The following is a 25,054-nucleotide window of genomic DNA, read 5'->3' as shown; positions in this document are numbered from 1 at the left end:
AAAGGCTTCTTAACGCTTAGGCTGCCTGAAGGCTGTCCCCAGGGACTGAACTTCCCATTAGTGGAAATGTGACACCGTCAGAGCCTGTCTTCCGTAGGGGAGCCTCGAGCATCCCTTTTAAGTTCGCGGACACCTTTGGTTCGGCAGAAGCTGGGAGCATGCCTGTGGAGTTAATGAATCAAAGTTCTAGGCTGCCAGGTCCCAGGCAGGGGACAGCGTCGATGTCCCCGGTGCTCCTGGGGCGAGGAGCCCGGGGTCTTTCCGCACCCCGTTACCCCCCACCCCCGGGGCCTCAGCGGTTATGTGGGCTCCTTCCACTTGCAGGGCCCGGGGTATCCCGGGGCGCGCGCCTTTGTTCAGGAGGAGCTGCCTTGGGCCGTCTCCCCCGCCCGCGGCGACACGAGCGCCCCTTCAGGACCCCCCCGGCGCCCGCGCTCCCGCCTCCGCCCCTGCAGCTGCGCGGTGGCCGCCGACAGGCCGGCGGCGGCGCGAGGACCCCGGGCTCCCGCGGGGCGCGGGCTGCGGCGGCGTGTGCGCGCTCCGGGGCCGGGGGCGCGCCCGCCAGGTGTGCGAGCGGCGGCGGGCGGCGGGCGGCGGGCGCAGCTTTGTGCCGCCCGGGTGCGCGCGTGCGCGCCGCGGTGACGGTGCACGCGACTGGGCGGGCTGCGAGGGAACCCCGCGCCGAGGAGGAGGAAGAGAAGGAGGAGGAGGAGGAGGAGGAGGAGGAGGAGAGGGGAGGTCGGTCCAGATGGAGACCCGCGGGATGAGAGAGCGGCACTGACTGCTGACATTCCGCCCACGTCCCGGAGTGAGAAGGTCAGTGGCACGGGGCTGAGTTTGTCATTCCACGGCCGGCGGCGTCGGGACGCGAGTCCTGGGTGTGCCTGAGCGTGGAGCGGGAGTGGATGCTGTGAGCGTGGATGCATGCGTGCGTGGCAGAGCCGTATCTTACCCGCACGGGTGGTCCGGGCGAAGCTCCCTCCGCGCGGGGAGCGATCGGCCAGGCGCACTGGGCTGTTTGGGAGGTGGGGTGCCGGTGGGACACTGCACGCGCACCATGGAGAGGTAGGTTGTGTGTGTGTGTGTGTGTGTGTGTGTGTGCGTGCGTGCGCGTGGGGAGGGAGAGGGGGTGTTGGGCAGCCCCATCGGAGTCTGGTGTGAGAAGCTGACTGATGGAGGTCAGACGTGGGTGTTTACAGGTGGCGGTAGCAGGAAAGAAGCCCGGAACCCCAAGAAAACCTGGTAGCTAGCCAGGCTGAGGGGCTTGTTCGCCCCTTTTCCCCGCAGGCAAGGGCATTACCCACAGCTTGTCCTCACTCCAACCCGTGCCTGTTGCAGGGAGGAGAGCTACCTGGAGGGTTGCTGGCCCAGAGGCCTTCATGGACCTGTGGGGCAAGGCCAACCTCCTGCCTGATGCTTTGGGGTGGGTGTGGCGGTGCCAGCCCCCAATGGGGGTCCAGGGAATGTATTCAGGGGACCAAGGGATTCTGCTTAGGCTGTACTTTGGCTTTGCCACCTTCACGTGTTGTCTGTAGACCTGGGAGATGGTGGGGGCACTCTTCTTTCCCCCTTCATCTTTCTTAACAAACCTGAAGGACACTTACATGCTAGGGAGTTTCTGCTGTGAATTTGGGATCTTCTGTTGACTGGCCCTCATCAGAATTGCCTCTAAAGGGAACGCTAGGGCTGTCTTGAGCCAGGCATTAGAGAGTGCCTTGAGATCCCAGAGCCATTCTTTGAGCCCCATAGACCTCAGTTTCCCTTGGAGAAGGAGAAGGCTCTACCCCCTTCCCCCAGCTCCTGCTGTGAGCAGGGAGTAAATAGAAAGCCTGCACAGCTGCCTGGAGACTCAGTGACTCAGGGCCTGTGAAATCCTGAGCAGCGACTTCCCCCAGCACTTGGAGGAAGCTGGACTATCACTTCCAAGTAAGAGTGCTGGGATGCTCATGTCCAGGAGTGGAGTCACTGGAAATCTGTAGGCTCCTGCTCCTGGAAGCTGCCTTGGGTCTCTTTTCCATTGCCAGCTGTTGAGGTGTGGGAGAAAGGTCGGGGTGGGGGTTGCCAGAAAGGATGGGATGGAGGACTGTGGTGGATGCTTCTGGGCAGAGGCACGTGTTATCCCTAGGTAGTGCTGGGGCATGTCCCCTGACGCTGTTGATTAGCGCAGAGTAGTGAGGTAGTTCAGCAGGTGGTGGCTTCCAGAGTCGAGGTCCTCCTGTGGCAGGGACCCTCATAGCCCTCTTCTTTTTCTCATCATTGCTTCTGATCAAGTATGGCTAGTTGAATGTGGTGGTTCATGCCTGTAATCCAAGCACTGAGGTGGATGAGGCAGGAGGATTGCCATCAGTTTGAGGACAACCTGGGCCACACAGAGAAATCGTGTTTCAGAAAACAAAAACAGAACAAAATCTAATCAAATGTGGCTGAGTCACAGCACCCAGAATGACTTGAACTTTGAAAGGGGTTAGAGCATGGACGGTGGTGGCCACAGTGCACACAGGCTAAGCATGAAGGCTTAACCACTTTTGGTGACATTGTTGAAGACACTCTGTTGTCACTCAAACCTGGATGTGAATCCCATTCCACCACCCATTCCCTGTGTATCTACCTGTGGCCCCCTCCACCCCATGGTGCCTTGGAGAAAGTGTTGCTTGCAGTGGTTTGCCTGGGAAGAGATCCAGGAAACAGGCAGAGGCAGAGGCTGCACAGGCAAAAATGGCCAGCCACACAGGAGGCTTTCATCACTACCGCCACTCTTTCCTGAGCAGCCTACCAATGCATGTTAGAACTGCTCTATTGAGGAGATAGACCATTAGCAGTGTCCCGCCTGCCCACTGGACTTCCTATACTGCCACACTACACACATGCTGTCATGGGGCACCCGTGACATGCTGCTTTGAGCTGCAGGGGACTGGCAATGGCAGGGGTGGCTGGCATGGGAGATGGAGCCAAGAGGATTTGCAGTGGTACCTTGAGGTACAAACACTGTGCATGTCTTGGGGAAAGTTTCCAGTTTTTTTTGAACCTGGGTGTTTTTTTGTCCCCCCGCCCCCACAGGATCTTGCTTACATAGCCAGGCTAGTCTTGAACTCACCATTCTCTTGTCTCACTCTCCTGAGTGGCTGGAGTTACAGGTGGGCACCACTGCTCCTGGCTTTATTGAATTTTGAACACAGCAGTGAATGTTTGGCAAAGGGCACCGCTAATGGACTATTTGTGTGTACTTGGAAGGCCCCAGGGTCTCATTCACTCCAGTGGAGGAGGAGCCTGGATAAGTCGACCTCTAAAGCCTTTTCTTGGCTATGGAATCTGGGACTTAAGGGCCAAACTCCTGCTCTGGCCAATGCTTCTGGAACCGTGGCCCAGTTCCATAAGCCGGAATGGATCTGGTTCATAATTTGAGAATTGGAGCCAGTGATGCCCAGGAGGTCGCAGAAACCCTGCAGTGGTCGCGGAGTACAAGGGAGAGATCACTTGGAAGCAGGTGCTTGAAGGAGGAGTGGATGCTGGCATTTGGAGCTGGCAGATGGTCGTGGGTATTGGTCTGGGCCACAGTCAGTTGGGACGACAGGGCAGAAAAGATGCCTAGCAGGAAGGGAGAGGAGAGCAGACTGGCTGGAGGTGTCCAAGATGTTGCAGAACAGGGCTGGAGGCAAGTTTGGCAGCCGTGATGCTTGGGGTCAGAGGTGTCTGGGGCGTAGCACAAGCTGGGCCTGGTGGGGGGAAGGGATGGGTAGCAGGAGGGGTGGGCAGAGAAGCAGTAATTGAGAGTTAGTTGGGGAGCTCTAGGGTGTGAGCCAAACAGGCTTCATATGTTAGGGTCTGGCACCCTCCTACCTCCTCCCTGTCTCTTTTCCCCCCATGTTCCCTGTTCCCCTTCAGCCACCACCCACTTTGACAGGGGAGGTGCCGTCTGTAAACACTTAGATCCTATTATGCTCAGCAGAGGGAGGAGTTGTGGATGCGCCTTGGCCAAGGCCTGTTGCCATGGTACCAGGTGGCCCTCATCTCCTTGCCCTCTCCTATCTCTGAGACCGACCTCCTCTAGGAGAGGTCACACAGCAGGAAGTATCCAGCTGCCTCCTGCTTTTGCACCACCAGCTCAGGCTGGCCTGACAAAGGTCACTGCATTCATCCCTCTGCCTTCAGGCAAGGTCACAGCCTACAGAGGCTGGGGAGGTGTGGCAGTCATTTAGAGACTACTGTGACCTCTGAAATTGAGGGTGGCTTTTGTTCTTAGTAAATTAGTAAAATTAAAAACCATAATGAGCCAGCCATAGTGGTTAACATCTTTAATTCCAGCTCTCAGGAGGCAGAGGTAGGAGAATCTCTGTGAGTTCCAGGTCAACCTGGGCTACAGTGAGACCTTATCTTGGAAAAAATAAAGACTCCCCTGAAATCATAATGATATCTTATCCATCGACTCAGCACCTCTTTCCATGCTTTGGTACACCTCCAGTGGGCAGTTCTACTTCATGTCTGACCTCAGTCTGCCACACTGCCCTTGATTTTGTGTGTGTTTTACGTTTTTGTTTTTCTCTGTTACCACTCTTCAGGGCTTCCAGATGGGGATAAGGGGATCCTGTCCATCTGCTTATGATAAGAAGCAACGGCAGAGACTTCTAAGGCAGGTGGAAGACAAGACCCACGCTGTGTGTGCTGAGTCCTCCCTAGGCTCTGCTTCTGGCCTTGCATCTTTCTCCCAAGGCCAGGTCACTTCCCACCTCATCCCTAGTTCAGTCTGGGACAGCCAGTCTCCTTCCTGGACCGGGCTGGGCTGGCTAAGTGCGTCCTGCCTGGTCTGGATCAGCAAGTGGCATTGGGTGTTGGGCCCAGGGAGGAGTTTGGTATAGTCAGAGCCCTGCCGGTCTGTGACTGGGAGTGAGCCAGAGCGAGAGGGGGTGATAGGCAGGCCAACGTGTGTTTGCACGTGTGTACGTCTGTGCTTGGTGCCCCGAGACTTTGTTGCGGATTGATGCGTCTGTGTGGTTCCCGAGCATGTCTGTGTGCGCTGCGCACTGCTTTGCGGCTCATTCCGGGTACCTTTCTCTGAATCTGTGGGCTTGCTGCCTGCTGGGTGCGCTCCAGGGTCCTAGAGGTGTGCCTGCTGGGATCACATGTGGTATTTTACCCTAGCAGGGTTTCTGCCTCCCTCCCTGAGGCTCTTTGAGTCTTCTGCCCTGCTCAGTCCTGCCCTCTCTCCAGCCAGCCTTTCTTACCCCACCCCTCCCTGTGTCTCGAGAAAGCTGCTTCTCCCTCTTGGGATGTGTGGATGTCCATTGCCTTCCCCGTGGTGCCTGGGAAGAATCAGCCAGTCCAACCTCCAGCCTTATTCTCCTGAACTCTGAGGGGGATGGGCATAAGCCCTGGTCAAGAAGATGACTCAGGATGGCTGCATGGTGGGCAGGATGGCCTGGGTGTCTGCCTACTCTGGGGGAGGTGTGCACTCTGCCTCTCTCTCACCTGCCCACACTCATGGCTCGGCACCAGTGCAGAGGGGCAGACTCTCCCATCTTTCCCCATTAGCCTTGGTTGGTATGGTTTCTGATGGGAGACTGAGGGGTCTCTGGGGCCTTTGGCACTCCCTTGGGACCATGGCCTCTGCAGAATTCAGACTAATCATTGGTACTTACACAGCTGTTTCTGTGGTAGGCTCTAGGGTACACGCAGTGCATGTGTTAATTTATTTACTCTTTGGAACAGTCCTCGCCCACAAGGTTGACAATCCTAGGAGGTGGCATCCCTGTTTTCTTGTAGAGGTCACTTCCACAAGGTTGCCAGCTAGGAAGTGATGGGTCTGGGATGTGAATCCAGGCCTCTTCTTGACAATGCTTATGTACCTTCCACTTTTTTTTTTTTTCGAGGTAGGGTCTCACTCTAGCCCAGGCTGATGTAGAATTCACTATGTAGTCTCAGAGTGGCCTTGAACTCACATCGATCCTCCTATCATTGCCTCCCTCATGCTGGGATTGAGGCATGTACCACCTAGCCCGGCTCTACTTTTTTTTTTTTAATTTTTTTTTAATATTTTTTATTTATTTATTTGAGAGCGACAGACACAGAGAGAAAGACAGATAGAGGGAGAGAGAGAGAATGGGCGCGCCAGGGCCTCCAGCCTCTGCAAACGAACTCCAGACGCGTGCGCCCCCTTGTGCATCTGGCTAACATGGGACCTGGGGAACCGAGCCTCGAACCGGGGTCCTTAGGCTTCACAGGCAAGCACTTAACCGCTAAGCCATCTCTCCAGCCCTACTTTTTTTTTTTTTAAGGTATGGTCTTACTCTAGTCCAGCCTGACCTGGAATTCACTATGTGGTCTCAGGCTGGACTAGAACTCATGGCGTTCCTCCTACTTCTGCCTCTCGAGTGCTGGGATTAAAGGTGTGCGCCACCACGCCCAGCTACATTATCTCTTCACCGGCTTCCATAACAGGAATATGTCAATCTTTTCACCTAAATATCCTCAGAACTAGCAGAGCGCTTAGACCATAGTATAGATGCAAGAAACATTTGATGAGTGAATGGGCCAGTGAGTGGGGATAGGCATGACTGCAAACCCAAGCTCTAGACCCTTCCTCTGCACTGTCTCTTGCCTAGCAGGGCACACTGCAGATGAGCTGGAGGTGCAGGTTCTGGAGCCAGCTTGCTTGGTTCAAATTCAGGCTCCATCACTCCTCCAGTGACCTAATATTATATACAGAAGCTCACAACAATGGTGACATTTATTTTGTCCATGAAGCTGCAGTTTAGACAGGGCTCAGCAGGGAGCACTCATATTTTCTCCACTGTGTTATCAGAGTGGTTTAAAGCCTGGAGGTGGAATCACCTGCTGGTTCGATTGCTCATGTCTGGCACCTGATGTTGGTTGTTGGCTTGGGGGGCCCTCAAACTCCTCCACACATTCTCCCTATGCACTGGTTTGTGCTTTTGCATGGCATGGTGCCTGGGTGAAGAGATAAGGATCCCAAGAAAACCATGAGGAAGCTATCTGGCTTTTCCTACCTCGTCTGGAAGTGATGTAGCATCATTGTTGGTACCCTCGCAGACCTGTGCAGGTCGGAGGAGCATGGACCCCCCAGCTCTTAGTGGAGGGGTTTCAACATCACATGACAGAGCAGTGTGGGCATGGAGACACACACCTATAATCCAGCACTCTGGAGGTGAAGGTAGGTGGATTGGGAGTTTGAAACCAGTCTGGGCTACAGACCCTGTCTAAATTAGCCCATGTGGATGATGGGATAATCTGTGGAAAATAGCCTGCCTCCACCATTCATTAGGAGTGTGACCTTGAGCACACGACTTAGTTGGTCTGTGCCCCAGGTTCCCATTTGAAAGTGGGGACACTCATAACGCAGCACAGATCAGTCCTGTGACTTCACTTCCCCCTGTGGATCGTCATGGCCGCAGGCGAGGCTCAGTTTGGCCACTGTACCAGTTACTTTTCCTCTTGTTGTGATCACATCCCTGTACATAGCCCCCTTTCTCCTCTTTACCCAGTCCAGGACCCCTGCTCATGGAATGATGCTGCCCCCGGCTGGGGTGTGTCTTTCCACTTCAATTAACCTAATTTAGAATTGCTCTTACCAGTATGCCAGGAAATTTGTCTCCAGAGTGATTCTAGATCTTGTCAAGTTGACAGTCAGTATTAACCATCACACACACCCGCTGCCATGATCTCTGGGAGGCATTTAACTGTGCAGAGTCCTCCCAAGATGGAGCATGGAATGGGGAGACAGGAGGACCTTGAGTGAAAATGGTCTTTTTTTCTCTTAATTTACTATATCATTCCAAGTCAACCTTGTTCTTTTCCCATAAGGGTGGGGTTCTAACAGAAGTGCTCTGGGCCTGGGGTGAGTCCTAGCAATACCCTCATTTAAAAAAAAAATTTTTGTTTTGTTTTGGTTTTCGAGGTAGGGTCTCACTCTAGCTCAGGCTGACCAGGAATTCACTATGTAGTCTCAGGGTGGCCTTGAACTCATGGCGATCCTCTTACCTCTGCCTCCTGAGTGAGTGCTGAGATTAAAGGCGTGCGCCACCACGGCTGGCACCCTTATCTTTTTTTTTAACAAATATTTTATTTATTTGCAAGGATATAGAGAGAGATAGCGAGAGATAGAGAGGTAGAGGTAGAGAGAGAGAGGGAGGGAGATGGAAGGAGAGGGGAGAGTGGCTGAACCAGGGCCTCTAGCAGCTGCAAACAAACTCCAGATGCCTGTGCCACTTTGTGCATCCAGCTTTATGTGGGCACTGGAGAATTGAACATAGGTTGTTAGGGATTTCGAACAAGCACCTTAACTGCTGAGCCACTTCTCCAGCCCAACACCCCCATCTTTTTTTAAAGATATTTTTATTTTTATTTATTTACTTGAGGGGGAGGAGAATGGGCATGTCAGGCCTCTAGTTGCTGCAGCTGAACTCCAGATGTATGTGTCACTCTGCATCTGGTTAATGTGGGTCCTGGGGAATTGTACCGTGGTCCTTTGGCTTTGCAGGAAAGCACTTTAACCACTAAGCCATTTCTCCAGCCCTAGTTCTATCTATTTAAAAATATATTTTATTTATTTATTTGAGAGAGAGAGAAATAGGGAGGGAGGGAGGGAGAGAGAGAGAGAGAGAGAGAATGGACACGCCAGGGCTTCCAGCTACTGAAAACGAACTCCAGACATGTGTCCCCTTGTGCATCTGGCTTACATAGGACCTGGGGAATCAAACCTGGGTCCTTTGGTTTTGTAGGCAAATACCTTAACTGCTAAGCCGTCCCTCCAGTCCCCCCCTTTTTTTTTTAAAAAAAAAAAAACTTTCCTTTTTTTTTGACAGCTTCCATACTTACAGAAAACAAACCATGATAATTCCCTCATCTCCCCCATTTTCCCTTTCATAGATCTACATTCCATCATATCCCTTCCTTCTCTCCATTAGTCTCTCTTTTATTTTGATGTCCTCATCTTTTCCTCCTCTTACGAGGTTCTTGTGAAGATAGTGCTAGGCATTGTGAGGTCATGTATATCAGGGCCAATTTCTGTCTGGCCAATTTCATTGTAAGCAGCCCTACCCTTTTTTTGGCACTTACATTCTTTCTGCCACCTCTTCAGCAATGGACCCTGAGCCTTGGAAGGTGTGGTAGAGGTATTTTAGTGCTGAACATTCCTCTGTCATGTCTTCTCAATGCTGTGGTGCCTTTTGGGTCATCCCAGTGGTCACCACCATCTTAAAAGAGAAGCTTCTGTAACCAAAAGTGAGAGTAGCATTAATACCTGGGTATGAACATTAAGAGAAGTGCTTATAGGACAGTTTGGTGAACAAAATATATGCATTTAGCCAGATAAAAGCAGGTATTACACTCCTAATGCTCATGACCTCCCCCATCATAAGCTTTTTTTTTTTTGAGGTAGGGTCTCACTCTAGCCCAGGCTGACCTGGAATTCACTAGGTAATCTCATGGTAGCCTCGAACTTGTGGCGATCTTCCTACCTCTGCCTCCTGAGTGCTGGGATTAATGGCCTGCACCACCATGTCTGACCTCCACTATAGGCTTTTGATTAGATTTTCAGTACCATGCATGTATTCCCACCCATAGAGCGGGTTTCCATCCCAATTAGAGAGCAGTTGTTTACCCCCATAACAGACATGCCATTATTGTACCTGTTGGCTTGTTTGGCCTGGCTAGCCAAACTTGAGGCTTTCAGTGTCCACTGCTTTCACCACTGATGGCTTCTATCGCCCATAAGGCTGCATGTAGTGCAGCTTTTTTCAGCTTTCTGCCAGCTTGTCTACTGGGAGAAGGTTTTCACTCAGCCCCAGTTTGACTTCTCAGTGACCTTGCAGCTCAGGCAGGTGGCATCTTCAGCAGTAGGATCTTATCATCTATTCCTGGTGGGAAACCAGAGCCTTAGCAATAGCCTGTAATATTTTGGGGGCATCAAGGACCTCTCTGGCCAACAACTCACTGGAAGATATCCCATCCCTGGCACTGAAATTTTCTAGTAATAGTTTATGGCTTTTGGGTGTGCCTTAACTGCTAAGTCATTTCTCCAGCCCCACCCCGATCTTAAAAAAATTTTTTTTTCTGGTTTTTCGAGGTAGGGTCTTACTCTAGCTCAGGCTGACCTGGATGGAATTCACTAAGTAGTCTCAGGGTGGCCTTGACTTCATGGCGATCCTCCTACTTCTGCCTCCCAAGTGCTGGAATTAAAGGTGTGTGTCAGCACGTCTGGCTTTTAAAAATTTTATTTATTTTATTTTTTCACAATTTTTATTAACATTTTCCACGATTATAAAAAATATCCCATGGTAATACCCTCACCCCCCGCACTTTCCCCTTTGAAATTCCATTCTCCATCATATTACCTCCCCATCTCAATCATTCTACTTACATACATATAATACCAACCTATTAAGTACACCTCTCTCTTCCTTTCTTTTCCCTTTATATCTCCTTTTTAACTTACTGGCCTCTGCTACTGAGTTTTTTCCTTCTCATGCAGAAGCCCAATCATCTGTAGCTAGGATCCACATATGAGGGAGAACATGTGGCGCTTGGCTTTCTGGGCCTGGGTTACCTCACTTAGTATAAGCCTTTCCAGATCCATCCATTTTTCTGCAAATTTCATAACTTCATTTTTCTTTACTGCTGAGTAGCACTCCATTGTATAAATGTGCCACATCTTCATTATCCACTCATTAGTTGAGGGACATCTAGGCTGGTTCCATTTCCCAGCTATTATAAATTGAGCAGCAATAAACATGGTTGAGCACGTACTTATAAGGAAATGAGATGAGTCCTTAGGATATATGCCTATGAGTGCTATAGCTGGGTCATATGGTAGATTAATCTTTAGCTGTTTTAGGAACCTCCACACGGATTTCCATAATGGCTGGATCAGATTACATTCCCACCAGCAGTGTAGAAGGGTTCCTCTTTTTCCACATCCCCACCAGCATTTATGATCATTTGTTTTCATGATGGTAGCCAATCTGACAGGAGTGAGATCTGCATTTCCCTGATGACTAGTGATGTAGAACATTTTTTTAGATGCTTATATGCCATTCGTATTTCTTCCTTTTTTTTTTAGGTAGGGTCTTGCACTAGCCCAGGCTGACCTGGAATTCACTATGTAGTCTCAGGGTGGCCTCAAACTCATGGTAATCCTCCTACTTCTGCCTCCTAAGTGCTGAGATTAAAGGTGTGTACCATAATGCCTGGCTCTAATTTTTTTTAAGAATTATTTTATTTTTCATTTATTTATTTCAGAGAGAGAGAGAGAGAGAAGGAGAGAGAGAGAAAGAATAGGCACACCAGGGCATCCAGCTGCTGCGAGCAAATTCCAGACACATGTGCTACCTTGTGCATCTGGTTTACATGTGTCCTGGGGAATCAAACCTAGGTCCTTTGGCTTTACAGGGAAGTGCCTTAACTACTAAGATAAGAATAACTGCTAAGCCATCTCTCCAGCCCCTAAATTTTTTTTTTTTAATGACAGAGGGAGAGAGAGAGAGAGAGAGAGAGAGAGAGAGAGAGAGAGAGAGAGAGAGAGGGAGAAAGAGAGAGAGAGAGAAAGAGAGAGAATGAAATAGTGCTCCAGGGCTTCTAGCCATTGCAGTTGAACTCCAGACATGTATGCTACCTGGTGTGCATGTGTGACCTTGTGCACATGTGCCATCTTGTGTGTCTGGCTCTTGTGGGTTCTGAGGAGTCGAACAGTCCTTAGGCTTTGCATGCAAGTACCTTAACTGCTAAGCCATCTCTAGCTCCCCAACACCCCCATCTTTATGCAAGAAAGTCAGATGACTGAATGATGAGCATGCTATCAGCCCTTTGCCTTTTTGATTTTATAGCTTCTGTGGAGAATTCCCTTTCCCACTGCCTCCCTCTGCCTGAGTCCCTGTTCATCAACCAGGGAAATGGTCCCTCTGCTCAGCTTTCTTGTCCTGGTTTTTGTTGGGACTGCTCCTCACTTGGCATTGGCAGGTGTCCCAGAGAGATTCTTAGTCCACCCAGTCTCAGCATCCAACACTCCTCTCACTTGGAGTGTTCTTATCTGTGAGCCTTGTCAAAAGAATGGTAAAAGGGTTAAAAGAGAAGCCTCTGGGTTTGAATTCCGCACTGCTGCCCACCAGCCCTGTGACCTTGGGCAAGTCTCTTAACCTCTTGGAAGCTCCAATTCTTCACCAGAGAAAGGAATATGATTGTGGTTAGGATTAAACGAAGAAAAATAAGGACTATCAGGCTCATAAGAGGCTCTCTAGAGATGACTGAAGTTGGCAGATAGGAAGGCACACACCTGTAATCCTAGCATTCAGGAGGCTGAGACAGGAGGCTATTGAATTCAAGGTCAGCCTGGGCTGCATAATGAGACTCAAAGCAAAGCAAAGCAAAACAAAACAAAGAAACAAGCTTGGCTTGGTGGCACAGGTCTGTAATTTTGGATAAGGGTATAGCAAGTTCACGGGACCTTGTCTCAAAAGAAAAAGTAGGACCCCATGTCCTAAAATGAAAAGTTTTAATTCAGGAAAATGGAGGAGCTGAGGAGTTGGAGATGGACAAAACACTTGCTGCTCAAGCCTGAGTACCCGAGTTTGCTCCTCAGATCGAACAAAAAAAGCTAGAAGAGGCTGGGCACAGTGCCACACGCCTTTAATCCCAGCACTCGGGAGGCAGATGTGGAAGGATCACTGTGAGTTCAAGGCCAGCCTGAAACTTAGTGAATTCCAAGTCAGCCTGAGCTAGAGTGAGACCTTACCTCAAAAAGCAAACAAAAAAATCGATATATAAAAGTTCTGTAATCCCAGCATTCTCTCAGTGAGATTGGAGGTAGAAAACTTCTATCCCATTTGCCAGAGGGCAGTATGGCTGCCATCCCAGAAATGGACAACCTTTGCTTTCCTTGTGCTACCAAAAGTTGCCCATAGAGGTTGCTCGTGCCCACCTTCTGGTCCATCCTGGTGAGGATGTACCCCTGATGCTCTGGTACAGTAGAGGCGGGTGGGAGTGGCCCAGCCGGATTGTGTGAGCACTTGGAGTGAGCATAGGGTTGGCCATGTGATCTCCTTCATGAGAAGCCTCTTCAGACAGTCCCTAGTGCCAAAGCTGTCTTTCTGGGCACCCATGATAATAGGAATAGCATGTGTATTTCACTCCACAAGTTCCTGCTGAATCAGAACCATGTGGGCATAATTCTATAGCCCCACTCCAGAACTGTGCAGTCCAGTCTGGCCTGGAATTCACTATACAGCTCAAGCTCATAACTCAAATGTAAGATCCTTTTGTCAGTCTTCAAAGTAGCTGGAATAACAGGCATGCCTGGCGTGAAATAAGAATTTGAACAGTCACATCACACGTCACAGGTCTGTGCCAGGCATGGCTCTGGAGGCTTAGTGCAGATCATCTCATTTTCCCCTCCCACAATCCTATAAAGGAGGTACTATTATCCCTACTTAATCAGTGGGGTGTCTGAGACTGACAGGCTAATGGCAGTGTTCAGGACTTGCCTAAGGTCACACTGCTGACAAGCTTCCAGGCTGGGGCTTGAACCTAAGTTTGTCAAGCCCAAGTAATTGAACTCAGTACCCACATAAAGCCAGATGCACAAAGTGACACGTGTCCAGAGTTTGTAGCAGCAGGAGGCACTGGCACACCCATTCTCTCTCCCTCCCCCCTCTCTCTGCATTTGCACATAAACAACATATATATATATATATATATATATATGGAGATCCTGATTTATACCCCATCTTCTGAACACTGTGGCCTGAAGCATATAAGCTCACTGCCTCAGGTTGGATACTCAGTTGTTCCCAGTGTTTCACAGGTAGAACAACAATATGATGGAGACTTGGGAAGGACAACTGCGTATTCACTTCTGAACTTTCCCCGTTGCAATGGGGTAGAATTGGAAAAACAACAACAAAAAAAATTTCTTACCATACACTTACAGAGCAACACACATATTTTATGTACATATTGATAAACTTCCACCAACTTTACACAGTCTTATAAAACAGACACCTAGATCTATAAAAACAGGACATACTCTCATTTTTTTTTCTCTCTCTGCTTACAAATAAATACATAAAAAGATTTTAGCAGGGCATGGTGGCACACACCTTTAATCCCGGCATTCAGCAGGCAGAGGTAGGAGGATCACCATGGGTTCGAGCCACCCTGAGACTACATAGAGAATTCTAGGTCAACCTCAGCTAGAGTGAGACCCTACTTCGAAAAACCAAAAAAATTTTTTTTTTCTTTTTTAAATAAAGAGCTGGAGCGATTGCTCAGTAAGTAGTTAAAGGTCTTTGCTTGCAAAGCCTGACAGCTCAGGTTTGATTCTCCAGTACCTACTTAAAGCCATATGCACAAAGTGTCAAATGTACCTGGAATTTGTTTGCAGTGACAGGAGGCCCCGATGCACCCATTCTCTCTTTTTGCTTACAAATAAGCAAAGAGGCCATGGTTTGTGGTTTATTTTTTACATTTTTATTTTATTAAAAAAATTTAAATTTATTTATGAGATTGAGAGAGAGAGAGAATGAGAATGAGCATGGGCATGGGCACGCCAGGGCCTCCAGCCACTGCAAACGAACTCCAGATGCATGCGCCCCCTTGTGCATCTGGCTAACATGGGTCCTGGGGAATTGAACCTGGGTCCTTTGGCTTTGCAGGCATGCTCCTTAACTGCTAAGCCATACCTTCAGCCCCTTCAAAATATTTTTATTTGCAAGGAGAGAGAGAATATGAAAGCATGAGAATGGGTGTGTCAGGGCCTCTTGCCACTGTAAATGAACCTCAGATGCATGAATCACTTTGTACATCTGACTTTATGTGGGTACTAGGGAACTGAACCCAGGTTGTCAGGTTTTGCAAGTAAGTGCTTTTAACTATTGAGCTATCTCTCCAGTCCCTGATTCATGTTCTAGTAGTCCCTTTGCATGCACCTAAAAAAAAACAAAAAACTTGGGCTCGAGAGATGGCTTAGTGGTTAAGGCATTTGCCTGCAAAGCCAAAGGACCTCGGTTAAATTCCCCAGGACCCACGTAAGCCAAATGCACAAGGTGGCCCATGCATCTGGAGTTTGTTTGCAGTGGTTGGAGACCCTGGCATGCCCATTCTCTCTCTCTTTCTCTCTCTCTCTCTGTCTGCCTCTCTCTCTCACTGTTAAATAAATAAAATATTTTTTAAAAAACCCCCTCAAGATCTCTGTACGTTGCCCAGGCTAGTGCTCAAATTTCTCAGCTGAAGTGATACTCCAGTTCCAGCCTCTTAAATAGTTGGGACTATAGGTATTCACTACCAGCTTGGCATGCATATTTTATTTTTGAGGCAAGCCCAACAGACTGGCCTTTTTTAATGCAAGAGAGCAAGTGCAAGCAAGAGAGAGAGAGATAATTGGTAATTGGCTTGCTGGGCCTCCAGCCACTGTAATTGAACTCCAGACATGTGTGCGTGCGCCACCTTGTGCATGTACGACCTTGTGCGCTTGTGTCACCTTGTGTGTCTGGCTAATGTGGGACCTGGAGAGTTGAACATGGGTCCTTAGGCTTTACAGGCAAGTGCCTTAACCACTAAGCCATCTCTCCAGCCCTTGACATGCATATTTTTAAGAACTTTAATTCATATTGTCAAATCCCTAGAGTGTGTACGTGTGTTTGGTGTGGGTGCATGTGTGTGTGTGGAGATCAGAGGTTGGCATTGGGCGTCGTCTTAAGTCATGCTCTACCTTATTCACTGAGACAAGGTCTCTCACTTGAACCTAGAATTTGGCAATTTGGCTGGTCTAGATAGCCCGTTTGTTCTGGGATCCTGTCTCCTTTTCTTGGAGCGCTGAGATCATAGGTGGGCTGCCACACCTACCCAGCATTTATGTGGGTCTGAATCGGAACACAGGTCTTCATGCTTGTGCAGCAAGTGCCTTACTGCCTGGCCCATCCCCCGGCCCAAATTTTCTTTCTTAATATCGAAACACAAAGCTGGGCATGTTGGCGCATGCCTTTAATCAAAGCACTCGGGAGGCACCCCAAGACTACACAGTGAATTCCAGATCAGCCTGGGCGAGAACGAGACCCTACCTGGAAAAAAAACAAAAAAAGCCAGTGATCCCATCACTTGGGAGGCTAAGACAAGAGGACTGCTGTGAGTTCAAGGTCACAGAAAGGTCTCTTGCCTCTGCAAGTAGAACACTAGACACTTGCACCACTTTTTGCATCAGGGTTTATGAGGGTGCTAAGGAATTGAATCCTGGCTGGCCAGCTTTGTAAGTAAGAGCCTTTAACCACTGAGCCACCTCCCGAGCTCCTTATTCTGTGATGCACGCTTTTAATCCTAGCAGGAGGATCACTCTGAGTCTGAGGCCAGCCTGGGACTAACAGAGGTGCGTATTCCAGATCAGCTTGGGCTAGAGTGAGACCCTACCTTGAAAAACCAAAACAAAACAAAAAAAATGTTGAGATATGATATATTTTGTCACTTCTTTAGTGCACAGCTACTCATTGTAGCAACTCTCCCTGAAGACTGGCCGTTCTGACTAGATAAGAGGGCATTGTGCCATCGTGGTATGTCTGGGTCCTGCTCTTGGAGCCCGGTTTTCACAAGCAGCTCTCTTGCAATTGTTTCTGTCATCACCTCACTTTTCAGAACTTGTGCAATGGGACAGTCAGCCTGGGCTCCACAACAGGCACGTGGGGAGATGACCTGCGAACTGGAAACCACTATGCAGATACAAGGTGCTGGTTTATCTTGGAGATGAGGGATTCCCTGCTCTGCTTGCCTACTGAGCTCTTTCCCTGGAGACCAGTAATACCTTTTACTGTCTCTGTCCTTGTCCTCACCTGGCTTGGGAAGGGAGCCTCTGCCAGGCCTTTGATGAGGGGTAAAGTGAGGTCTCAGAAGAGTAGGTGACCTGCATAAAGTAGAGGGATGAGATCTGAGCTGTCCAGGCCAGCCTGGAGCCATTTTACGCTGTCTGGAAGGGGGCTGATCCAGGGTGGCCCATGGGGCACAGCCTCTCTAGGAGCATCTGTTTCCTAGACTTCCTGTGACTGCTCATCCCTGTGCCTGGGAAAGGAGCTTGTCTCATCACCCAGTCCCTGCTGGCAGCTTCGAGATCTGAACTGCCCAAGCAGAGGAAACCACACTGTCTCCCCTTCCTTCCCTCCTGGGGGCCTGGGGATACATTGGCGGGACTGCTGTTGACAGAAGCCTGGGCTCCCTCTCTTCTGATTGCAACCAGCTTTCTTTCTTTTTCACTTTTTTGTTTTATCCAGGTAGGGTCTCGTTCTAGCCGAGGCAGACCTGGAATTCACTATGTAGTCTCAGGGTGGCCTTGAACTCCCAGTGATCCTCCCAGCACAGCTTTCCGAGTGCTGGGATTAAAGGCGTGTGCCACCACGCCTCACTGCACCCAGCTTTCTGACTTTACCTACTGGAAAACCCATAGAGTGGAATGAGTTTCCTGGAGCTCTGCCTGGGTGCTGGTAGGCCTTGTCGCTTAGGTTGTTGGTCCTTCAGGAAGACACACAGGCGCCACCCGGGAAGCTGGGTCTTGTGCGTTGTGACCAAAATCAGGCTCCTGGGAGGGCAGAGGAGCCAGCTGGGGAGAGATGGACTCATCTTTGGCAGGTGCTGGGAGGGCTTAGTGCATGTTCTCTCCATGTCATAATTGTTCTGTCCCTACTGTAGAGGTGTGTGTTGCTTTTAGAACCTTGGTTTTCCTATGTGAACAGCAAGTGCTTCATGAGTGCCACGTCCCTGTTGATTCTAGAATCAGCGCCACAGGCTTGATGCAATCAGCACTGACCCATGCAGATTGCCATGCAGCAGACATTGAAGACAGAACTCACTCTTCCCATTGAGCGGGTTGAATTTGGTGTTCTTTAACCTCCTGCTCCCCAATAAGATGGAGGATGACAGGGGCAGATGTATGGCTGAACTGACATGGGTGCTGCCCTGGTCTGCTGTAGTCTGGGCTCATCTCTACTTTCCGGAATGAGCGGAGGTCTGGGAGGAAGCTGGGCTCGCTGGGCAGGAGCAGATGGGCTGGGCGGGCACACACAGCGCTTCCCTTTTCTCTTGGCTCACAGTTCTTCCCAGAGAGCTGGTGGCCCCCTTGCTGCCCACCCCACACAGAAGAGGAACCAAAGAGCCAGAGTAAAGGGAGGGGCAGGAAGCTCAGAGGGGCCACGGCAGGGGCGGAGCCATGGTAGATGGTAATTATAACAGCTCCCATAGCAGTATTGAGCCCTGTGCCAAGCGGTGTTGTTCAACCATAATAACCTTATGAGATTGGTGGCAGCCAGCCTGCTTTACAGAGAAGATAATTGAGGCCTACAGAGGTTAAGTGACTTCCTGAGGTCACACAGCTTCAGAGCTTGGGAGCCTGAGGGCTGAGCAGGAGGGAGTAGAGATGCCCTAGAGTGGCTGTCAGCTACCAGAGCTCGTGGTGTGAGATGAAAGGTCACATGGGTCCGCTGTGGTGCTGGGCACCTGCCTTTAATCCTAGCGCCTGGGAGGCTGAGGTTGGATGATCACTGTGAGTTTGAGGGCAGCCTAGGCTATACAGTAAGATCCTGTCTCAAAAAAAAAGCCAGATGCACACTTTTTTTTTTTAAATTTTTTGTTGTTCATTTTTATTTATTTGAGAGTGACAGACAGAGAGAGAAAGACAGATGGAGGGGGAGAGAGAGAGAATGGGCGCGCCAGGGCTTCCAGCCACTGCAAACGAACTCCAGACGCGTGCGCCCTCTTGTGCATCTGGCTAACGTGGGACCTGGGGAACCGAGCCTCGAACCGGGGTCCTTAGGCTTCACAGGCAAGCGCTTAACTGCTAAGCCATCTCTCCAGCCCCAGATGCACACTTTTAATTCCAGACCTAGGGAGATAAAGGTATTGCCATGAAAGCTCAAGGTTAGCCTGGGACTGTAGAGTGAGTTCCAGGTCATTCTGGTCTAGAGTGAGACCCTACCTCAAAACAAAACAAAACCAGACCAGACCACACCAGACCAACAAAACAAAACAAAACAGGCTATGCCAGGTGTGGTAGCGCATATCTTTAATCCTAGTACTTGGGAGGCAGAGGTAGGAGGATCACTATGAGCTCCAGGCCTGAGGTTACATATGAAGTCCAGGTTAGCCTGGGTTAGAGTGAGACCCTGCTTTGACCCCCCCCCAAAAAAAACCCCCCAAGAAGCCCCTTGGGAACCTCCTGAGGGAATACTGGGTTCTTCTGACCTCTCCAAGGTTCTTGGATGAGCTCCGTGCCCCTCCCTGCCAATGTTCCAGGCTGCTGCTGCTTGGCTGGGTGACAGAGTCCCATGAGTGTTCTCCGTGACTGCCAGGGATCAGCCCCAGAAGGCAGACACAAGACTTTGGACCTGACATACACCACATCCCCAGGATGCCCTGCTGTCCTGCAGATGTTTGGGCCTGGGCCTAAGTCCTCCCTGGATTTGGAGCACTTAGTCCAGATGGCTTCAAACCTGCATGTCTCCACGGACCACTGGGCCTCCTGCAAAAGTTTCTGTTAGCTGCCTCTTCCTCTAGCATAGGTGTGAGGGGCACTGTTCACACATGCCGCATGTGGGTGGCAGGGTGCCCGAGCCTGGTGCTGCTGTCCCTCACCTCTCTGACACGGGAAAGAATATCAAGCTGCATTCCAGAGCCAGGCTCACCCTGTAGCTGATGAAAAGTGAAAAAATTACAGCAGGGATCTGTTCTTAGTAAGTTACCTACCCAGCAGCTTCCAGGTCCTGTCTGACTCCCACCAGGGCGTCTGCACCCATTGTGGTGCGTGGCCTGAGGAGGTTTTAGACTTGACTGAGCCAACAGGTCCAGATGGGCTATTTGTTATAACCTTCTCTCATCAAGCTTTCTGTAGGGTTTTCTCAGTAGAGTGAGGGAAAGATATCCAACTCATGCAGGCTTTAGGAATAAGGGATATTTCACTGATTTTACTTATTTACAAGCAGAGTGACGGGGGAGGGAGAATGGGCACATCAGGGCCTCTAGCCATTGAAAATGAACTCCAGACACATGCACTACCTTGTGTATCTGGCTTTACGTGGGTACTGGGGAGTCAAACTTGGGTCTTTAGGCTTTGCAGGCAAGTGCCTTAACTTCTGGGCCATCTTTCAAGCCCTAAAATATATATTTTAATTTTATTCTTGTGTGTATGGGCATACCAGAAACAAAAAAGGAAGGAAGGAAGGAAGGAAGGAAGGAAGGAAGGCAGGCATGAGAGAGGAGAGAAAAGAAAAAACAAAACAAAAGAAGTTTACTACTGCAAACGAATGCCAGACATTTGTGCCATTTTTCGCATCCAACTTTATGTAGGTGGCTTGGGAATTGAACCCTGGCCAGTAGGCTGTGCAAATAAGTGCCTTTAACCACTGAGCATTCTCCTCAGCCCCTTACTGATTTCTTTTTTTTCTTTTATTTTCATTTCTCTGCTCTCCTCTCCTCTTTCCTTCCTTCCTTCCTTCCTTCCTTCCCTCCCTCCCTCCCTCCTTCCCTCTTTCTTTCTTTCCTTCTTTCTTTCTTTCTTTCTTTCTTTCTTTCTTTCTTTCTTTCTTTCTTTCTCTTTCCCTCTCTCTCTCTTTCTTTCTTTCTGTTTCAAGGTAGGGTTTCACTCTAGCCCATGCTGGCCTGGAGTTCACTATGTTGTCTCAGGGTGGCCTTGAACTCACAGTGATCCTCCTACCTCTCTGCCTCCCAAATGCTGGGATTAAAGGCGTGCCCCACCACACCTGGCTTTCCTGATTCTTATGTTCTAGGGTCTAGCTGGATGCAAGACCTCATATGAGGCCATAAAACCCCATCCCAGTCTGTTTTCTCTGCTGACTTCCTGGGAGTTGCTCAGTTTCCCGTATTCTCCACAGCTCCAGGCTTCTGTGGGTTAGGATGTGAGAGGAAAGAGATGAAAGGGTTCTAGGATTGAGTCTTACTGTTAGGTCTTCTGAGCCTGTTGCTGGAGCCAGGAGAGTGGTTGGCTGGGCCCTGTCAGACCTTGGGACTAATTCAATGCAGAGGGTTTTCTTTTTGAGGAGTCCAAAGCAGGCAGGACATGTGGCGTGCCCATGGGTCCGTTGGGAATGCCACGGGTGTGAGATGGGTGCAGTGGGTGATGTAGTGGAGGTTCTCTGCACTGGATGTCTAGTGGGAAAAATGGTCTGAAGCCTGAACCTACTTTTCCTGGTCCCAGGTGGACATGGGAGCAACCTGACTGAGGACCTTGGGACTCCTGCTGGAGGCCCAGGCCTGCTCTGCTCGGGCCTCCGAAGCTGCTCCCTCAGCCTACTGGGGTTGCTGCTTGAGTCCACTGTAGCGTCCCCTGTGTCTCCCTGCGTGAGTCAAGAGAATAAAAACCTTTGTGTTCTTTGTCCACTGGCTTGGTGCCTTGGCCGGGAGCATGTCACTCTTAAGAATGGCAGGGGACACCGTAGGAGAGGGTGGGGGTGGGGGCCAGAGATAGAGGACAATGACGTCAGCTAGGGCAGCACCTTTGTTCCCTCTCCACTGCCTGTACCCCATCAGGGCTCGCCCACCCTGCTGTGTCTGGGCCTGAGGGGCTGCTATCAGAGCATGTCTTTACGTCACTGGTGGGCCAGCCACTGGTGCGTGTGGCCGTGAAGGCTAGCCGCATGAGGCAGAGCAGTCACCTCAGTGTAGACCCTTGAGGGGGCTGGAGCAGTACAGATCTGGGACCGTGTCTATGTGTGTGTACACGTGATGGCACCTCCCAGGAATGTTCGTATTCCAAGTGTGCATACATATGTGTCCATGTCTGCATCCATGCATGCTTACATGTCTAGATGGGCGTTGTGTAAGTGAAGGGAAGGAGCGTACAGGTATCTGTTAATGTCTGTGTGGGAACATGCGTTGTGCCCATGTGAGTGTGCAGTGCTTGCATGCTCATGGGCACATTTTTTTTTTCATTTTTATTTATTTATTTATTTATTTATTTTTAATTAGTTTTCTATTCAGCAAATACAGGCAGTTTGGTACCATTATTAGGCTAATCCGTGACCTACCCCCTCCCCATTGGCCCCTCCTTGTTGAGGTAGATGGGTCGTGCATTGTGGAGTTAGCCCACAGTTATTGGTATGATAAATGTCTCTGCATATCCTGACCCAACATGTGGCTCTGACATTCTTTCCACCCCCTCTTCCGCAAAATTTCCCTGAGCCATGTTGGGTTCATTTTTGGTCTGCTTCAGTGATGAGGTGTTGGGGGTCTCTGAGGCTCTGGCTCTCTGATTTGGTAGGAGTTGATTTTTCTCTGTGTTGGTTTCCTTCCCCCTTGTGCTGGTATCCGGTTCATCAGGAAAACAGCACCCTTATTTGTTTCACCAATTTTCCTTAGTTTTAGCCGGGGCCCTTTTGAGGTATGATGGGGTGGCTCTCTCCTTAGGATCTGCATCTATCTGAAAAAGGGAAGCAGATTCTCCAGCGGAGAGTAAGTTAGCTCCAGGACAAAAGAAATAACCCTTACTTTTTTTTTTTTTAAATTTTTAATTTATTTATTTGAGAGCGACAGACACAGAGAGAAAGACAGATAGAGGGAGAGAGAGAGAATGGGCGCGCCAGGGCTTCCAGCCACTGCAAACGAACTCCAGACGCGTGCGCCCCCTTGTGCATCTGGCTAACGTGGGACCTGGGGAACCGAGCCTCGAACCGGGGTCCTTAGGCTTCACAGGCAAGCGCTTAACCGCTAAGCCATCTCTCCAGCCCTTTTTTTTTTTTTATAGACAGTTTAATAGGTGTAGGCCCTCTTGTAGCCCATGATTGATGGTAGCTTGATATTGGAGAGAGGGCTTATGTTTGGATATGATTCTGACTTGTTTCCCAGCTCCAGCTATGGGTCCCGTACCCCTGAGGGGATCAGTTAGCCAAATCAAGAGCAGTTGGTTCCCCACCATGGCTGTGTGCCACTATTGCACTTGTGTGGGCATCACAACCGGTTATTTGTTGCTAAGTAGGTTAGACCATGAGTTGCTTGGACAGATACTGGTCATTTCCCCCAGTCGCCCCTCATGAGCACATTTCTAATGACTCATATCTGAGCATGCCTGTGCCCCTCTGGACCTGCGCGTCCTATGTGCACACATCCTGTGGATCTGTCCTGGGCCCACATGTGTGCATGTACGGTCACATGCTGCTGCAGTTATCTGTGTGTGGCTAGTTTATCTGCTGTGTGCTGAGCATGGTGGAGTGGCTTATGAAGTCTCTGGGCAATTCTGGGAGTGGGGTCAAGGATCCTGGTTTTTGAGCTTCCCTTAGGCTTCCAACTAGGTCTCTCTTTCCTTTCCAGGACAGGCTGTGGGAATCCTTGAGCCTCCTTTGGTTTCCGGGAAGTCAGGGCTGTGTGGGGCCAGCTGCCACATGGGGCTGTGGTGCAATCCGCCAGCTGAGCCCCTTCCGGAGTCGTGGGTTCCTCTGTGTGTGGGGAAGCTGCCCTCTGCGACCTCCCTGCCCACTTTTGTGCCTCCCTCACACCTCCAGCCCTGTAACCTCACCCACAGGAAGCTTGGCTTGGGGGCAGGCAAGGAGGGAGGTGCCCTGGCTGGTGCCCCGCCCTGCGCCGTGGCATGGGCCTCCTGCTTCAAGGCCTTTTCACTGACAGCTCCCAGGACTTTGCGGTGACCAGGGGCTCCACGTTCACGGCTGCAACCATGTTTGGCAGGAAGCGCAGTGTCTCCTTTGGGGGCTTCGGATGGTGGGTGACGAAAGGGGCCAGTTGAAGAGATGGGTGTGAGCTTGGAGGTTGGGGGTTTTGTTGGGGACCTTGGCTGCCTATTGGGGACCAGTGGGCTCAGCTTGTACCAGAGTACTGGATCTATGGGGGCCACTTTCAGATGCTGAGCAAGGTAGACTTGAAGGATCCTGGTGGAGGCGTCAGAGGCTAAGGTCTCCCTCACAGTCAGGGCACAGTCTGCCAGGGATCCAGAAGATGAAGGCTGGTTGCAAGTGTGAGCAGGAGTGTGTGTGGCTACAGTTGAATGCCTACGCCACTGGCAGCATGTTCTTGTATACATGTATGCGTGTCTGTGATTATTTCTGAGTGCATATGCGTGTGTATGTGGCTATGCCCATCAGTCTGTGTGACTGTGTCTGAGATGCGTGCCTGGCTCTGTAGACCTGTCTCTGTGTGTGACCATGTATGCATGTGTTTCAGAGCAGGTACCTACCTGCTTTTCTGGTGCCCCATATCTTTTTGTGCTCTTGTCTGGGTTAACATGTGACCCAATGTCAGGAGCCCTCAGGGTTGCCTCCTCTCTGTTGTGAGAGGAGGGGCCTGTCTGTTTCAAAGTTTGCTGTCCTTCCTGCCCCACTTTTTTACTGCCCAGCCCTGTATCCAGCCTCCTGCTACTGCCCTCTCAGCTGCCTTTGCCTCTAAGTTTCTGTCTGTCTCCCCAGAGGGCCAGAATGAGAGACCTGAAGTCAAGGCATGTTTCTGATTTCTAGCTGCTGGCAGTTCAGCTGGGAAACACAGCCTAGTGGCTTTCTTTATCAGTTTCCTCTCAGCTTTTTGGGGCGTTGTCATGCTGTGGCAGGGTGGATGGGGAGGGTGTCTGGTGTCTTTGGTGAGGACGATGGTGGGCTAATGATGATGGCTTGAAGGACCCAAGAGACACAGGAGGGCTGAGGAGGGATGGACTCTGTTTCTCTAGTTAATGACTGGCTCCCATATGCACATGGCTTTTTATTTCCCAATGGTCCTCTTTGAAAGCACTTTGCCATCCATCCTCCGACAAGGAGGCATTATGGGCAGATGGGACAGTAGGTATGAAAGGATGCTGGGGTGGCACTGTGGCTTGGTGCCTGCTCGTCGTCCCCTGACGCTGAGTCAAGGTTGCTGTCCTGATGGTAGGTCACACAGTCTGCTTGTTCTAGGATGGATATGTGAGGCTGGGCTGGGATTTCTGCAGAGCAGGGCCCAGTCAGTGTCCTTCCAGACCAACCTTTCTTTGAGAGGTTATTGAGCAGGTAGAGGATCTGTCATCAGAAAGCTCAGGTCTCAGTCTGGTATTTGTCTAAGGTGAATCCCCAGACCCAAGTGGCGTTATTGT

The 25,054-nt window shown here is 50.3% G+C and overlaps 1 protein-coding gene across 2 annotated transcripts in view; it reads left to right on the top strand.

Annotated features, from left to right (window-relative positions):
• Nucleotides 1-711: 711 nt before the first annotated feature.
• Nucleotides 712-25,054, top strand: part of Rap1gap2 (RAP1 GTPase activating protein 2) — a 277,672-nt gene continuing 253,329 nt past the window's right edge. The window contains exon 1 of one of the 2 annotated variants that reach the window (XM_045158300.1): nt 712-816. Coding sequence is in view for 1 of the 2 variants with exons in the window: in XM_004667836.2 (XP_004667893.1) it covers nt 23,657-23,700 (44 nt within the window). In the remaining variant the exon portion in view is untranslated. Of the gene's footprint in view, nt 817-23,629; nt 23,701-25,054 lie in introns of those variants that run through there. The other variant, XM_004667836.2, reaches the window with a different exon arrangement.

The sequence above is a fragment of the Jaculus jaculus genome, chromosome 9, assembly GCF_020740685.1.
Source record: "Jaculus jaculus isolate mJacJac1 chromosome 9, mJacJac1.mat.Y.cur, whole genome shotgun sequence".
NCBI lineage: Eukaryota > Metazoa > Chordata > Mammalia > Rodentia > Dipodidae > Jaculus > Jaculus jaculus.
Note: the sequence above shows the minus strand (reverse complement) of the source record. Positions and strands in the feature narration are given on the sequence as shown.